Source organism: Hippoglossus stenolepis, chromosome 9 (assembly GCF_022539355.2).
Source record: "Hippoglossus stenolepis isolate QCI-W04-F060 chromosome 9, HSTE1.2, whole genome shotgun sequence".
Classification (NCBI taxonomy): Eukaryota; Metazoa; Chordata; class Actinopteri; order Pleuronectiformes; family Pleuronectidae; genus Hippoglossus; species Hippoglossus stenolepis.
In genome coordinates this window covers 8438268-8456126 of record NC_061491.1, presented here as the reverse complement: position 1 = coordinate 8456126, position 17859 = coordinate 8438268, and the positions used below count along the sequence as shown (strand labels likewise).

The 17859-nt window shown below is 42.7% G+C and overlaps 2 protein-coding genes across 11 annotated transcripts in view; one reads left to right on the top strand and one right to left on the bottom strand.

Moving 5' to 3' along the window:
* The window catches only part of ncor2 (nuclear receptor corepressor 2), an 88627-nt gene extending 82520 nt beyond the window's left edge, over window positions 1–6107 (top strand). For all 10 annotated transcript variants that reach the window (XM_047341161.1, XM_035165625.2, XM_035165628.2 and 7 more), the window contains 5 exons: window positions 816–958; window positions 1077–1130; window positions 2227–2412; window positions 2780–2959; window positions 3090–6107. In XM_047341161.1, the coding sequence (XP_047197117.1) occupies window positions 816–958; window positions 1077–1130; window positions 2227–2412; window positions 2780–2959; window positions 3090–3286 (760 nt within the window). In that variant the 3' untranslated portion in view covers window positions 3287–6107. The remainder of the gene's footprint in view (window positions 1–815; window positions 959–1076; window positions 1131–2226; window positions 2413–2779; window positions 2960–3089) is intronic.
* Window positions 6108–8530: 2423 nt separating this feature from the next.
* Window positions 8531–17571, bottom strand: rflna (refilin A). The gene is made up of 4 exons (XM_035165633.2): window positions 17307–17571; window positions 16822–17177; window positions 12239–12348; window positions 8531–12108 (listed from the first exon to the last, which is right to left on the bottom strand). The coding sequence occupies exons 2-4, from the start codon at window positions 17038–17040 to the stop codon at window positions 11775–11777; spliced, it is 663 nt and encodes a 220-aa protein (XP_035021524.1). The 5' UTR covers window positions 17041–17177; window positions 17307–17571; the 3' UTR covers window positions 8531–11774.
* Window positions 17572–17859: the final 288 nt, after the last annotated feature.

Sequence of the window (17859 nt, the reverse complement as noted above, 5' to 3'; positions counted from 1 at the left end):
GGAATGGAGCTCTGACTGATACTGCACAAAGTGCATTACCGTAGTCCAGGCGAGGACTAGAAATAAGTGTTTTGTGGTCCGATACAAATACATCTACTAGCTCAACATTCTCTGGGCAGAGACCGGAGGAAAGTACCAAGTCGATCATATGACCTTTCGCATGCATGGGATCTTTAACTGATTGTAGAGCGAAGGATTCAGCTAGATCTAGGCATGGGGTGTGACGGGAAGCAGACGTGAATCGTAGAATCACCCAGAATATGCACTTTGTCATACTTGGATAAAACAATAGATCAAAGTTCAGAAATAAATAGTTTTGGAACGTGAATGTAATAAAATGATTACACCTTGGAGGTCTTTAAACTAAAATAAACTGTAAAGGGGCAAGACCTGAAATTAAAAAGCACAAGACTTCAAATGAAATAAAATTACCAAAGGAAATGAGAGAGCACTTAAAGCGTTAATTTTTTTTTTTTTAAAAACAGATAAACCACCGCCTCTCCCATGGGGACGATGAAGAAGATGGAGGTGGTTCAAATCAGGGGGTGTAGCCTCCACCAAGGCAGCAGAGTCAGCAGGAGTCAACCATGTCTCAGTTAGCATCCAAAAAGTCCAGATTATTAGCAGCTATCAATCCATCAATAAGGAATGATTTGTTACCAAGTGACCTTGCATTCACAAGTCAGATTTTTGTGTGTGTGTGGCAGTCAGGTTTGAGGGCAGATGAACAGATTCATATTTAAAGTGACAGCAGGTATTAGCTATTTACACGTGAATATCACAGGAGTGTTAATTTGTGTGTGTCCCTCCTACAGAATGGGCTCCCGTTCACCTCCCAACACGTCCCAGCCTCCAGCCTTCTTCAGCAAGCTGACGGAGAGCACCTCAGCCATCGTCAAGTCAAAGAAACAGGAGATGATCAAGAAGATGACAGTGGTGGGAAGCGACAGTGATTTCAGTAAGTCTGACCTCAGCACAAGCAAGAGTGCCCTATCAAAAGTTGTGTTCAGAAGAAAACATGTGATTTTTGATAAAGAGAATGTCCTTTTAACAAGCCACCTTGTTCGCGTTCTCAGATGCTGGTCAGCCTGGAACAGAGATCTTCAATATGCCGGCGTCTACGACTGCAGGTAATCTATCCCATTGCATCCAGTGTGCAGACATGTATGGCAACAGTATGCATAATGCAGCTTGAAGTTTGTTTACATAACAATCACCTTGAAAGATGGAGCAGCTTGATTTATATTTGAGCGTATTGATGTCCAAAGCTAAAGCAGACTTTGGCCTGATTTAGAGCACATGCATCAGCCACTCTCTGCTGTGTGTTTTCAGACCAAATCATACTAGGTCCCAAGGTGGCGTTTACACAGGAAATGAACTTGACCTGTGTTGCCTCATGACACAGACAGTGTAATTGCTGGGGCATGTCTGAAATATGATGTGATATTAAATAAGACTAGGCAGAGGCCTGAAGAGAAAACCATCCCCTTCTTAACCCCACCCTCTGCACAGCCTTGAGACACCATTAACCCACAATATGTAATACCCAGGGTGGTGCCGTGGTTAGCACTGCTGTTGACTCGAGTAATAGGATTCTGGGTTTGCATGTTCTCCCAGTGACTGTGGGTTTTCTTGAGGTGCTCAAACTTCCTTCCACAGTCCAAAGACATGAGCTGCTTTCAAACATGCACTGAACTCTGGATAATCCCTGAAATTTTCTGGAGGGGCTGTATGCGAGAACGTAAATATCCTAGTCAGTTGCTGCAGACATTCTCCAGAAACTCTCAGCTCCCTAGTAAAGACTCTGGATAATGTCAGAAGTAGCCCATGTGAGAACACAGCAGGAGATTATCTGGAGGATTCACCGCGAGTGAGTGTTTGGTTGTCTGTTTGTAAATGGCAGTCCGGTGATAGACTGGTAAATTGTCAGGTTCCAGGCGCCCCCAAACTGGAAGTATATGTATTTAGACAGAAATTAACCAAATACTATTTGAAAACAACTTATATTGAATCCTCACAGGTGCTTACGATCAACCAGGCGCGCTGTACGAGTAAAATATTACTATATTATAAGTTATGTTTATGCCACTGCTGTGGCTCATAACCCTCCCTTTCTCTTTTTGCTGTATCTTCTGCTTCATGCCCTCTGTCCCTGCTCATGGTTGCACTCTGTACTTCCTGTCTCTCTTTAAATTGAACTGGTCTAACTCCTCGCTCCTTTCACAGGTACTGTGAGTGTCCGCAGCCACTCAACTCCAGAGGCCCCTGGTAACTCGATAGGCCTGGAGGCCATTATCAGAAAGGCCTTGATGGGCAAATATGATGATCAGGCTGAGGAACGGACCAACGCTGCTAACACGATGGGCTCCAACGTTTCTGCTGACGGACGTGCCGAGGACTGTTTCTCTCAAGGTGTGAAATCCTCACACACATCTGTATTTTATCTTGTTGACATGGTTTCTGTTGCCAGGATATTTCCTCCCTGCTGTCAGTCTTTATGCTAAAATGAAGTAAGCGTCTTCTGGCAGTAGCTTCCTATGGCCAGACATGAGTGCTATTGATTTTCTCATCTTACTCTCTGCAAGAAGGTGAATAAGCATATTCTTTATTCTCCTCTCAAAGTTAATTCTTTAGTCTGTCATCGATAGTTAAACATTTGACTCACTGGTAAAGTAGGTTCCCTATTATTCTCAGAGCTCCAAATAGATCTGGCAATGATTTACACAAGAGCATGTTAGTCTGTTGGTTAAAACCTGACTCCTGCCTCCTCTGTTTGCAGGTGGAGGAAAGTCGTCAAAGGGCAGCGGACGCTCCAACAGCCGCAAAGCCAAATCCCCAGGACCAGGTCTGTCAGGGGGGGAGAGACCGTCTTCTGTGTCCTCAGTCCACTCTGAGGGCGACTGCAACAGACGAACTCCCCTCACCAACCGTGTGTGGGAGGACCGGCCTTCATCCACAGGTACACAACTTATTTTTCAACTCCGATTGATTTCCTGTTAGCGTTGCTTATCTGCTTTTGGAATAGTCTGTAAAAGGACAAAAAGTCTCAAATACATTATATCGATTCTGTCCCTCTGCGTTTTCTGCAGGTTCAGCTCCAACTCCATTCCCCTGCAACCCGCTGATAATGCGTTTCCCCAGCGGGACGGTATCCGCTCCCTCCCCCTCCTCCGGCCAGCCGGGGGGCCAGGGCCCAGGGTCAGGACCTGGACAGGGCCGCTCCTGGGAGGAGGAGCCCAAGCCTCTGCTCATGTCTCAGTACGAGACCCTGTCTGACAGCGAGTGACCCAAAATGCCTCCGTACAACAGGCCCCCGCCAACAGTCAACCGCCTCTGTGCTGCTGCAGCCCCACACACACACACACACACACACACACACACACACACACACACACACACACACACACACACACACACACACACACACACACACACACACCTGCTGAGGCGCCTGCTAATCTACCCACACCATTCCACTCTGCATTTCCTCCGTCAGTCCTCAAGAAAAGATGGAGTCATCTCCTCACACACCTGAGAGACCAAGCAGGGACGAGCTGGATCAATGCTGCTCCGTGTGTGTGTGTTTGTGCCTTTAGGTGTCCTGCATCACTCCAGGATGACTCTAAAGGACAAATCACTTGTTTTTCATTTTTCTTTCTTTAAAAAAAAAAACTGAACTACTTTTCCTCACTGGCCTTATCAATACAGACACACTGACCTGCACCTTGTGGTTGAGCCGATCTAATGTGCTGACACGCGTGTGGAAGGGACTCTGAGGTCGTGCTGTTGGTCTGGTCAGGAGCCCGATGACTGCTGTTCTAGAGACAGATTTGCACCACAGATCTGACCTGAGAGCAGCAGCCCGCACAGGGAGTTTCTTCATGGTGAACTCCAGGTGCAGGCGGCCTGTGCACTGCTACCCCTAAGAGAAAAAGTGCGAGAAGACGAGAGGAGAATCAACATCTAGTTTTTCTTATTTTGGCTCTTTCTTTTTCCCCCTTTTTAAATTCAGTCCAGTCCTGTGTTTTGGAATGTGAGCTGAGAACTTAAGTACATTTTAATGGCGTCATTCGTTGTCTCTTATCTGCAATGGTGTATCTTTTAGGGGGGCGGGGGACTGTGATTGTTATGTGAGAGGGTCATATCATTGGTTTACAAGGTAAACGTGCTGTTCATCCCTGATGTCGTCATATATTTGGGAGGGTCCTGGAGAATAGCGAAGGCCTGCTGACTTCAGGCACATGGGGAGAGATGATTTGCCAGATGGATGGCACTGAGACCAGTGACACTTTCTCACTGTTTTTATATTAACCATGTCTGTGTTTGTTGAAACTGTTTTTGGATATTAAGCACTTACCTGTCAGTCTGTTCACAATGGCATTTTTAAGAATCTGTGTTTCCTGGGGCAGGTGAAAAATGGACTCGAGAACAGCATAGAAATCCCACCTACCTGTTTATTTTTGGTCTCAGCACCAACATTATTTAGCGCTCTCACACTCAAAGCGACAATCACATTTCAGTGAACGACGAATCAGCCGCTTCGAGCAGGTGCAGACCGACATTAAAGCTGCTTAAAGTCAAATCCTGCAGCATCACACGGAGTTTGCTCGCATTAAAAGAGGTAACAAAAAAAGCCATCTTTGTATGACCCCTTAGTCCATGGGGGCGTCGGCTTCAGCCGACCCGCTGGAATCCCGTCTGAGCTGTTGTGACAGTCTGACCTCTGACCTACTGCCTGGTGTTGGACCTGAGACTCAGCTCCTCATCCAGGCAGATTTTGTACAGTTGTGAGATATTCCTAGTGTTAAGTGCCATTTATTTTACATATACAGTACTGAAGTTACCAAGTGACGCACAATTTTTCTTTTAGCCCCCCATGCCAGGGTTTATACGGTCCATGCAGGGAAATCTGAAAACAAAAAGCAAAAGAAACGTCCTTTTTTTTTTAACATGTATTTTTTGTGTGTTGCTTCTTTCAAATCCATTAAAGCCTTAGCTTTTAACTGTTTCATTAGATTTATCATCTAAACATAACAATGCTGTATCACAGGACAGCCGACATGGGCCTGCATCAAATGTTTCCTCAGCTATGACACCTTTGACATACTTCAAGTGTACTTCATTGCTCCTCCTGTGTTTGTACGGGTTCCAGGAAGTTGAGGGGAGAGGCTTTCAAAAGCATTCTGGTAGTTTTTTTGTATCGCAGTTGACATGTTTTCGCTTTTTACTTCTTTTTTTTTTTACAGTCACCACTTTCTGTAAATGATTGTTGCTGGATTTGTGACGTTGTGCAGCCAGGGACATTTCTGTCCCCTGACTGCACACTGTACCGACGCCAGTGAGTTTATTTGGTAGATTAGACAAAAGATGTTTCTTTATGTCACAACATGATGACTGTTATAGGAATACCTCCTCTCCTTCCTTCATCCTACGTCCCTGCACAGAGCACATCTCAGCCTTGTTTTAGCTCCTATTCTTTTTTTCTACCCAGACTGATGGAGGGTTTGTCGTCTCATCAGGCAAAGCAAAAATACAGCCAGGCTTCATTTACATTGCTCTCTGTGTGTGTTTATCATTATCGACTGATGAAATCAAAGATTGTGACTATAAACAGACTAAGCCATATCCAGCTGTCCCCTGAACTGATGGCAGACCCATAGGAGTTTTTAAAAATATATATACTGAGATGATATACATCCATTTAGTTTTTTTCTCTGCAGTTTTTGTGCTCAGTACACACCTGTGTCATTATGAATCAAAAAATAATCATTCAAACGTAAAAAACAAAGTTGACATTTGATGAGATCCCTGGACTGTCCAAGGGTGGGTGGGGGGATTAACATTAACAGTACATTGTTCAACAATTTTTGTGCATAATGATTTTTTTTATTATAACCCACTGTATAATAGCAAGGATTGTATATAAAACTGAAGAGATGTAAATATTTATGTGGCTTGCTTCAAGGTTGGTATTACAAAAAAGAAAAAAAAAAAATTCACATGGTTAAATTCTACATGCCCACCAGCAAGCTTTGTGGATAGCAGTGTAAAAATGAAAAACAAAAAAGACACTGCCTTAATGTTTAAATAAAAAGCTTATTGCCATTCATGGTCTCAGAGTGCTGGTACTTGTTGCTGTGTGTTTGTGTCTGATGTTCCTTCTCACACTTTCTACTTATTATGCTCCTCGGGACTATTTGATAGATTCAAAGTAATAAAGATAACGTACCACAAGGGGGCAGTATAAGCATATTTTACATATATTTGAATGTGTTTGACAGATAATTCTGGAGGAGATACTGTTTTTCATAATTCTGCATGGATCAAACAAAATAAGACATTAAACCTACAGTAGGTATCCATGTTAATTCTGCAGTTACTGTGATCGTGATGAAAAGCTGAGCTGCCACTGATCAGGGATCTGCTGCACTGAAGAAATTCACACTGCGTCTCTTTCATGAGCTTCTTACATAACTCCCATGAGCCCTCAAGGTTACATGTTAGAAAATTAAGTTCTTAGATGTGTAAAGACTTGAATTTGACTTTAATTAATCTTCCTCCATAAATAACTTACTACAAAGTCTTCTGAAAAATGCTTTCAAGTTCAACTGTTGATTTTTTTTACTTTGCATATAAAAAATATAATCTTATAAAATATACAGTATTCTAATAGATTAAACAGCAGTACATAAGGTTTTTAAAATGAGTACGTCTTTGACCTGCTTTGATGTAATAAAGTACATTTACTTAGTTACTGTACTTCAGTAGTAGTGACTGGTCTAAGCGTGCACCTACTCTGATTCATACGTTTTGGTCACGCCCTGCTCTACATCCATTCTGCTTTGCAATGTTCAAATCCCTGAGTGAAACTTTTAGCACATCCATGGACCCGCATCCTCTATTAGCTATATTTGGCTTAACTGTAATTGGCCACCAAACGTGTACAATGTGGTGACCTTTGCTGCCTTGTTCCCCCTATTGGCCCGACATATACTTTTTAATTGGAAGAACCCAAAACCTCCATCCCATATTAGGTCGATCAGGGACATTATGTTTCATCTTAAATTGGAAAAGGTCAAATTCACTTTTATAGTTTAACCTATTTCACATATTGGGACACCTCCAGGCCCAAACTGTACTAGCTGCAAGATTACAGCATACTGCTTTTACATACATATATACAGTATGTGTGTATGTAGGTGTATGTTGAAGCTGGTTGTTTATATATCTATTTATTTTTGATGGTCTTGCTCACTGTATTTTACTATTATTATTTATTTTGTGTATGTGTCTCCGATTACGTGTTATGCAACTCTTTAATTAGATCCAGAGGATCTGGGAGGGTGAGGAGGGAATGGAGGGATTTGTTATGTGAAATTATTCGATACGCTATATAAAAAAAAAAAAGTAAGCCCACAGAAAGAGGAAAAAAAATTGTGCATTTATTCTTCATCAGCTGAAAAGTGTGTAATCACTGTGTTGCTTCCCATCAAAGTTGTGCGAATGTATGAGAATAAACTGGGATCTACTATTATCATACTAACATTGCTCAATAGCACTACTAGTGGCCAAATAAATCCACAGGGCACCTTTAAGTTTCAGATCAGGCATTTGAATGGTGTAACTTACTTGCTGTGGAGTTACCACTGGCATATGAAGAGCAAATTCGGGCAAGTAACCTTTCTCTGAGGGCATCAGATAAAACGTAATTTATGTATCAGGGACGTTTTTCTGTACTGGAGGGAAATAGTTTTCATCAATTCTTTTCTGCTTCCTTCACTGAGAACAGGTTTATATCCCTGATTTACTGCTGAGAAAATTGCTGAGTTAATATTCACTCGTGCAATTACATTTTCCACACTGAGAAGTTTTAAAAGAATATATCACGTTGAAGCTTTTATATTTTCAGCGTGATGGATCATGAGCAAACCACCAGTCTGTTGTTTGATAAATATCAACTTTGGCCAGGATTTCATCAGGAACCAAAACACCTGAGACGAGGCCTCAGTAACTGTAAAACTGATGTCAGGCCACATCAGTGTTTCACCTCAGTCTTATTAAGCACTGGAGGAAAATAACGAGCCACTGAATGATGTGAAAACTTTACGTCTATGTTATGTATTTTCTGTGACAGCCTTAATGTCCGAGACAAATTTCCCTTGGGACAAATAAAGTGATATTAAATCTCAGACACTGTAGGATCCATTCATTTTAAAATTACATGGACTGAAGCAAAGAGTCTAAAGAAAAATAAAGTCATTACTGCCCCGAAATCTATGGCCTGAAAACACTCAAAATTCTCAATATATACCAGACGTATACAGAGTTGATATATCTGCTGTGTTTTGTTCTTAAATTCTTAATGACTAAACCTTCAAACTTTTTACATATGACTATTTGCTGAGATAAACAGACCCTGCAACACATTCAATATGTTTTCAGAGGGATCAAATTAAACCTGTGGTAAGAAGGGAAATACAATGTCATGTGATTCAAAATAAGATTAAGATTAATATTCAGGACAACAGAATTAGTGTTTGGGAATTTCTTTTTTATTCATTCAGGATATGCATCTTTTTAAATTATTTTTCCTTGATCAGAGCAGGAACAATTATCGACGTACAAAAATATAAAGAGAATTATGAAGTGCCTCAATGCCACATATACAACAGGAGAATATTTTACAGTAACAAAATCAAGTGTTAGGAAACACAAAAAGTATCTCACACAAAACCGCCATCGTGTTTGACTTGACACCCGCCAACTCTGTCTCAGGATTCTCCGACATTTCACAGACCATCAACACATAGCGCAGCTCTCCATCATCTCAGCAGGAGCTTCACTGCTCTGCACAGAGAGGCGTCCCCAGAACAACGGCCTCATCTCCTCTGGTTTCTCCTGTTGTCTCGCTCTTTGTTCTGCTACTTACTGTTCCCTCATTTAAACCCAGTATGTGATGAACCGCCTCAGACTCACAGCCTTCGTGTCCTTTCGACTTTACACACACCTGGAGGGCTTTTCAAACTATGAAAGGAAACAAGATCTCAAGCTCACGACCTCCATTGAAAAATTGGGAGTACACATTTGCAATGACATAAAACTGATACCTTAGAGAATTTGAGGTAAAGTCTGAAGTCTCAATATTTGCCATGTTCAGTAATCTAAATATATATTTATTTATATATATAAGACAGACACATAAAGAAGTCATGAAAACGCTCCATTAATAAAAAAATCTATTTTACATCTTCAACAGGGAAAACGAATCACTGCTCGACTTTTTACATGTTGGTGATACCAGAGGAGTTTCATGCTTTTGAAACAACATCGAACAGAAACGTCCCACAATGACAATTTGTTGGTATCTGAAAACAAAGTGAAACACTCGGCCGCACCAGCAATTCATAAATTTAAAAGTTCACTTAGTGGAGATTGAAATATCACTATGGCTGTGTCCGAAATCTCCCACTCATTTAACTATATGTGGTCTTCCAGAGCACAATATACTCTAGTGAGCTCATCAGAAAAAAAGAAAAAAAAAAGAACGACATCATTGTCGCAATCCCACAATAAATTTTAAATGTTTATTTTACAGTTGGTGTTGAAACTTTAAGGTAAAAAATGAATGGCAATCTTTAAGAGTAGAAAGAAACTTGTTTGTCTCAGTTTGTGACGAGCTGCTCGGCTCGTATTTACATTTGTACGACAGGTTGGGCTGTTCCCGCTGCTCTCACTCGTCTCGTCTCTTCACCGCCAGCCCAATGCATGATGGTAGATGTTGCTCAGTTAGTGACCATCAATTGTACACTATTTTTCATGATGCAAGATGGGAATCACTGAGTGCACTGTGCAGTATATTGGGTATAAAAAATGTCACTAAACATTCGGACAGCACTACAAAATGGCGAACTCACTATATAGTGCACTTTGTAGTGTGATTTCGGACACAGCCTGTATTTAAAGGGGGTCGCATTCAACAAGTAGAGTAAAGACTGGTTATTATTTAAAGGGCCACGTGTAAGTGACTGCACCGACTGACAGAGCTAAGGTTTGGCACATTCATAGCATAAAAAAACTATATGTTTGAAATGTCTCACATGACACTTGGGAAGATTTTTAATTAAGTTTCACATGAGTTACGACATGACTCAAAATAAACATTACGCTAAAAGTGTCAGGCTAATAAATGTTAGCATTATTGGAAAGTTAATAACTCATATCAACTACATTCACAAAGTAGTTATGTTCAATACATTGTTTGCTCCTCTGACGCTGTAGCGTTTGACACTTTGGTGAGTTGCGATGCGACAGTGACGTTAGTAGCTGAGTTATTGAGCAGCTACTTTGTCCACAAACTACGTGACACCTTTATGAAGAGCTGGTGCAATCCAGAACAATGTTGGCCTTTCATTGAGAAGTGAAACAGTGACACGTCGATTGTTTGTAGAATGAAACTTCCAGAGAAGTTGTAATGGAGAAGTAAACAGGTGAGCGCCATTTGTTAGTTCTGTAACAAGAACTGGACAGAGAAGTGTCACTTCCCTCTGATCCTCGCATTTTTTTCCTCATTATTGTCTGAGTGAAACCAAAACAAGTTATAAAATCAATCAAACACTGATCAAAAAGACAAAGTCACGAACTAATTCCCATTTGCCACCATTATCAGAGGCCATATGTGCTCAGTATTATCAATAATTCTGAAAATACAGATGATGTGGTCCTGCAATCACGAAGCAGATCACTTGAGTTTTTGTAATTAAACTCTTAATAAATAAAACTGTTATCATGAGGATATATTTCCCATAAATTTTAACCTTGATTGTGGCTCTGCAGCTCTCCAGCTCTCCAGCACCCCCTTGAGACCAAACAAGAACTAGTTTACTGAAAAAAAAAACTAACTGACATTGTTTTAACCCAAGTATTCAAATTAAGTTAAGACCAAAAGTCCAGTGATCCAACACGGTTCAATATTTAATGTAATCCTGAGATGTGAAACCAGGTTTTCGAGGCTTCAGACATCTCTTTTAAATATTCTCCAGGCATCATTTACACTGTGCTGTGATCGTGCTGTAGGATTAGACTTCAGTCTTCACTCTATACACATCCCTCTGGTTCATGTGAATAATCCCAACACCTGCAGTGTGCAGATATTTGAACTGAGCGCTTGACCAAACCGAACAAGCTGTTGTTTAAATGTGTAGTTAAAACTGTGTAACTGTCTCATAGTGGGGAGTTATTGCAGAGATAAACAGTCTTTGGTCCAATTTTTCAAACGCAGAACTGAAATTCTCCCCCTGCGATTCCACGTCCACTGAGAGGACTGTGATATATAGAAAACAAGTGCAATAAAGCCATATTAGCAAGCTTTGCATTGGTGTGACTGGAGTTTGCGCGAACTCCCACAACTCGTGTCATCTCGACTTTTCTCTACATATACAGACGTCTGCAATCTGATCATTAAAAACCGGAAAGCCACCAATTTGTCAGCTCTTGTATTAAATAAGACATCAACCATTCAAGTGCAGCTCTAAACTGCCGGGAGTCCCTTTTTAAAGACGGCATCAGTAGAAAGTCTAAATACACTCAGGTGAAATGTCACTGAAGGTTCCCAGAGTTTCCTCCATGGCACGTAAAGATGAACAGACCAGGGTTCGTAGGGGCTTCAGACAACACTTGAAGTATTTCCTTTTCAAAATGGGCCCTCCCTCGATCCTCATCCTCTGAGAAAAAACAAGATGGTTGCCAGGTAGCCATCCCCCTGTACGGGCTGAGCTCTACAGGTCCTCTGTGTAGATGATACAGGGACTAGTATCCTCGCTCGACTCCAGCTGCACTGTGGAGACAAACCAGCGGCGGGAACCCGTGGCGTTGTAGTTGAGCGTGGTGCGGTAAGTGTTCTTGGCGTGTTTCGGGTAGATGATGGTGGTGCTCTGGTAGCTGATGGGCCTCTGCCGCGGCTCCAGGTACACCTGGGACTTGTAGCTCCTCCATGTGCAGTTCTGCACCGCTACCACTGTCTCGCTGAAGGAGGTGGCCGTGGGAACGGGGGCGCAGTACACCCGGTCCCGGTAATGCTTGTCGGAGTCATACTTGACCTCAGAGATGCACCTGGAGAGGAGATATTTCAACAGTTTAAACACACATCTAAAACTGATCACTAGGTGGCAGTGTTGAAAAGACAATGTTAAACACCACATTGCAGCCACTGTTGCGTCTGTGTGCTTCAAAGTCCTCTTACTTGATTTCCTGCTCTGGTTTGGGGTTGACCTCGATGCTTTCCCCGAAGAACACGGGGTACATGCGAGTCTTGGGGTCTGTTCCTGTGGAGTTCAGCAGCAGGTAGGGCAGCTGTGTAAAAGACACACAAGAGTCACAACCTCACTAAAACATTCAGGAACTGTGAGTAACCAGCCTGCCAACGTGTCCATTCAAGGAATTCCAGTAAAGGAAATCGCAGCATGGTTGGGGGTTTGAGCAGAGCCAGCGGCCCAAATTAAAAACACTCCTCGATGCTCCAACCCGCAGGAGAACTCAACTTGTCCATCGCACCACTACAACAACACTTAGACAAGAAACACAGCAGTCCGGGCAGCACTTCCATTTTAATTCAGATAATTACACAGCGTGGCTCCAGCCAAATGAAGTGTAGGTGGTAAGTCACTTTCTCACAAGCTGTCACTGCAGTTCAGGCTGACTACAGACATGTGACCCAGAAACACAATGCTGAGTGTGTGTGTGTGTGTGTGTGTGTGTGTGTGTGTGCGTGTGTGGACTGAAAATAGGCTTGCATATGTTGGGGCCTACAGAAGTTAGTGAAATGGGAAATTCACTTGCAGGAAGTAAAGAGCAGAGCAGCTGGCAGTCAGGCTTCGTGGAAACAATGCTGTTTGAAAATCATAACTAAGTAATATGGGGTCTTATGGGGACGTTAACCAAAGAAAAACAGCCTCTAATCCCATTTGATGCCTCAGTCATATTTCTTCTTGGTTCTTGTGAATTTTATTATTTTTACGAATTTTCATGTGTGATGGCGGCTCTCTAGCTCATCTCATCGTGTCTGTTCTCATTACCCCCCCTTCACTGTTAGTTCCTATCATGGGTTCTAGGGCTACAGATAATAATGTTTTTCATGACCAGTTAATCTGCAGATTATTTTCTCTATCAATCGATTAAATAACAATAAAATAATAATAAGATAGATAGATAGATAGATAGATAGATAGATAGATACCCTAACCCTACTCACCACTATACTAACAAGGAGATCATTCTTTTTACATGCAACCTTTCTAGACACCTTACAATATATGGGAATCATATGAATTTGACCCTTTAATATTCATAGGATTAATTCATGATGTCTGTTCTAAGCAGAGTACAACGGAGGATGGATAAAGTTAACCTCATCATGTCAGATAAGCTAATGATGACACCAGGTATGTTCACTGTAGTAAAACTAACTGTATGAACAGTGTGTTGACCCTTGACCTCTCAGACCGTCCCCTCCACAGCTATAAGGAGACAAACAGAGCTGCACCAATCAGAGACACAGATCCTGTCTTTCACTGGGAGGCCAGGATGTGACTGGACGTTCTCTTTCTCAAACACTGTCCATCTGAAGCAAATGACACCTCGACCACAACTCTCACATTACACACGAGAGACTGTCACATGCTGTGATTTGGCCGCTGTTAAGAGCACATGCCACTACAGGGGACGAGCAACAACAGGCCAAGGGCACAGCAGAGCGCTGTGTGAAGCTCGTCTTACCTACAGCCTACAGTCATCCCCACGCACTCTGACTGCGCTTCGCACGGCTTCTGGTTTTGCCACGCGAGGTTGAAAAAAAACCCGTCATATGCAGGCGGCTCCTTTTCTACTGCTGGTTCCTCATGACCTGAAAATACTGCAGGAGAATGTGGTTGTCCTCTGCTGCTTCAGCATTGAGAGCATCCCAGCTATTTCTCCACAGTGAGTTCTGGCAACTTCTGCAAAGCAAACACTCGCAAATGGAGCGGAGGTCACCTTCAGGCGCTGGATACCCCAGTACGCTCACAAAGCACAAACCCCCCTGGAGGCACGTTTCTGCCCAGGAAAAATAGCCTGCAGCTGAGCAACCCACACAACATACAATGCACAATACAGAGTTGCTGAGAGAAACGCCAACTCAAACACTGCGACCGCTGGCTGCTGGAGCAGTCAAGCCCCCGACTTTACATTGTGCGTCTGCAGGGGTATTAATGTGAGAGCATCAGTATCACACAGGGAGGCAGATTTAGAAGAAAGTCATGAGATCTGTCTCCTGTTTGTCCTCCTGGTTAATCCACTGACAGTTGAGCCACCTCCTTGGACTGGATGTGGACTTAACCTTATCCAGTTCTGAAATGTTCAAGATTACACACTCAGTTTTCATGCATCTATAGCCCCGATTGTAAATCTATTCACACCGTGAAATGCAAGTACAAGATTGATTATCCAGCATCTTTTAAACTTTGAACCAAGTTTGCGAACCGGCCTTCTCAGTGTTTATCCACGTTTAATTTGACAGGTCAACAAATAGTTATGCAACAGCAGCCAGCCGCTCTAACAAGCCCCTGCACCTCAAAATAGGACTTGGGGATTGTTCTTAGGTGGCACACAAAAACAACACTAAAATAGATCTGGAAAGAGAACAACCTGAGCACACACATGCTTCCCCTGCTCCTGCTGCCAGACCTGTTCATGACATCTTGAAAAAAAAAAAACTTTTTTTTCCTGATGCAAAGGTTTGATTTTTTTTTCCACGCACACAAGCCAGGACAGACAGGATTAGAAACACAAGCAGGAGCAGTTTGTATCAGGACTGATCTTTAAAAAGGGAAACCACAAAGCAGAGGAGTCCTACTAATCTGAGCCTCCAGAGGATTAGAGGACCTCTCTGCCTCTTTTCATGAGTTTCAGGCTCCTGCAAACCGATGTCGTGCGACTCCCCCGATGGAGCGCCGCATTTCTGAGGCTTGCTTCAGACACTTTAAAAGCCACCCCGACCTGCGCAGACATGTTCTCAAGACTGTTTGAAACTGGGAGTGACCTGGAAATGATTTTCAATCGAATCACTCTTGACATATGTGACACACAAGTCACTGCAGGGTGTGACATTATAATGCATTTGTCCATAAATCTTTGTTTCTCTGAAAGATGTTCCAAAGATTTGTGTTATTGTTGAATCTTTAAGTAAACAAGCAATAATGATACTAATATTGCCTCGGGTGCACTGACTATTTGAGCACATAATGCTGGAAATGTACTGTATATGCAATATCTCACTAGAAAAGTTCATTATGTGTAAAGCAGAGAACCATTTAAACTTTTTCAGAAATAAAACAAGAAGTAAAAATGTTATTGACTGGTCGTGCTGGTTTCCAGTGAGATCTGAGCAGTAACTGGTTTGGGCTGACAGATACTGTAACAGTATTATCATTAACACTTGGGACGTTTCATCATCACTGATAAATACTGAGACTACATAAACAGAACCAAGTGAATAGGATCCGTTTTTTCCCCACACACATGGAGAACTGAACTTTAATAAATCAAGCAAGATACTGGCCTCCAGATGTTGATGTATTTTTAGCTTTAAGCTATTTTTTTTTAGACTCAATAGCTGTGCAGCGTTCTATCTAATACTCTTTAACTTAGTTTTGATACCATTTCCAGTTTCTCATTTTGGGCCTTTTAATGTTTCACCGGATGCAGAAGCTTTAGGCAACAAACTACAATGAATCTGACAAAAGTTAATGATTATGACTTTCAAACGTCAGTACTCAAGTTAATCTTAAGGTGGTGGAACCAGAGACAAAATTATGAAATGCAAATGCTGCAGGTCCCATAAATAACCGCTAAACCCCCGGGGGTTTGCCGATCAATGAGAGGGGTCAGAAGAGGATTGACGAGGAAAGGAAACATGTTTTAACTCACAAATCTGAGTTTTCTTAAAAGTATGGTTTTTATAGTGATTATAGTTTTTTTGGGGTCACAAGCAAAAATATGGTTTCAACAGAGGCACACAGACCTGCTCATGCTGGCTTATTCCAAGGTTTATTGAGTTAAGAGCCAGACTTATCATCTAGAAGTTTCCCACTGATTATAACCAAGAAGAAGAAGCATAACCCAAACTTCTTAATCTGAGTCCTCCGTTGACAGAGTAATAAAACTGTCTCAGGACCGCCATCTGATAACATGCTAAACATGTGTTTCCACCCTGTAGGTGAGGAGAAAGAAACCCGATCACAGTCTTACACACCTCCACTCACGTTCCCGCTACTGACTGAAATAAAAAGGGCTATACAACTTTTCTTATTGAACCCCTGGAATTCAGTCAGGGCCCCCTGGGAGCCCCTGGACCCCATGTTTGGAGACCTGCAGCTGGGCCTGATCAACTCACTGACCCCGATGAGGCCATGTATTTAGAGGGGCCAGCTGATGCACCAGAGTGAAAAAAAAGGAAAGAAGAAGACGTTTTATTGGACTATTGAGGGGCCAGTGGCATCTTCAGAATTTGAGAGAGAGAGAGAGAGAGAGAGAGAGAGAGAGAGAGAGAGAGAGAGAGAGAGAGAGAGAGAGAGAAGAGGGCTTCCAGATGTTGGGTGAAATCAGTTTCTGTCCAAACACTATAACAGTCTCACATTGTCAGTGTCTCAAGCAGCAGCGTCACTGGATCTTTTTCATCCTTTGATTGACTTTGTCACTGTCAGTAAAATCATTCTGGATACACAACAGACCCGCGGCTGTCCGATCGCCACACTTTCAAACCATGAAGCAAATAAGTGAAGTGTTTCTTACCAGTTTCCCCTCTCTGCTCTCCTTCCTATAACATCCATGGTGGCTCTCCACGGGCGTCGTGCAGCTGCTGGAGCGCGACTCGATCAGACCCGGGGACAGCGAGCAGAAGGGCGGACTGGGGCTCGGCGGCAGTCCCGAATCCGGGCTGTCGAGCAGCCCCTCTCGGTTTTTTCCTTTCAGGCTATCATCCATCGCTTGTAGGTGTAGGTGCCCCACCATATCTGGGACGGCTCGGTTAAAAAGTCACAGCCCAGGCGGAGACGCACGGATAGAGTTTTTCCCTTGGAGAGCTCCGGGCTGCCCCTGCGCGCTCCTGCGTCGGAAAGAAACAATCCGGGTCGAGCTGCAGATGACTTCTGAAAGCAGAGAAGAGAAGGGAAACATCAGGAAATGTTTTTTTAACCATCATCCAGACACCGACTGTAGACTAAAACCCACAGAGTGACATCAACTCAGCCGTAACTTCTCCTCAAACTTTACTGTACCTGTGCGTCGCGGAGTATCCAACAGTAATTCCAAAGGATATATCCAACAGGCGTGACGAATCCACTTTAAAAACACCTCAAAGTTGACACAAAGTTAAGTTCGAACTACTCTTGAAGCAAAAATGAAACAAAATGTGATAGAAGCCGCGCAAAAAACCAAAAGTCGACCATGCGTCTGGCACGGATCTGGATGAGAGCTCCTCTGCTCTGCTCGGACTGTGTGTGAGTGAGAGTGTGTGCGCACTGTGTATGTGTGTGTGTGTGTGTGTGTGCTCTCAGTGCTCCCTCTTACTGCTCCTGCCAGGGTTTTTTTTTTCTGCACCTGGATCCAGTCCAGCCCCCATGATCTGGATCACTTCCATGTACAACCGACAGGGGAGAACACGTCCTCCTCTCCTCCTGCTGCACAGCACAGTTTTATTGAGGGTGTTTATGGTCAGAAGCTCCGTTCAAATGTCCTTCAGCGACTTATCCACTTCTGCTTAAAGCTCCACATTTAATGATGGCTATGATCATAATAACTCACCGATTACTTTTATATCACCGTCAATAG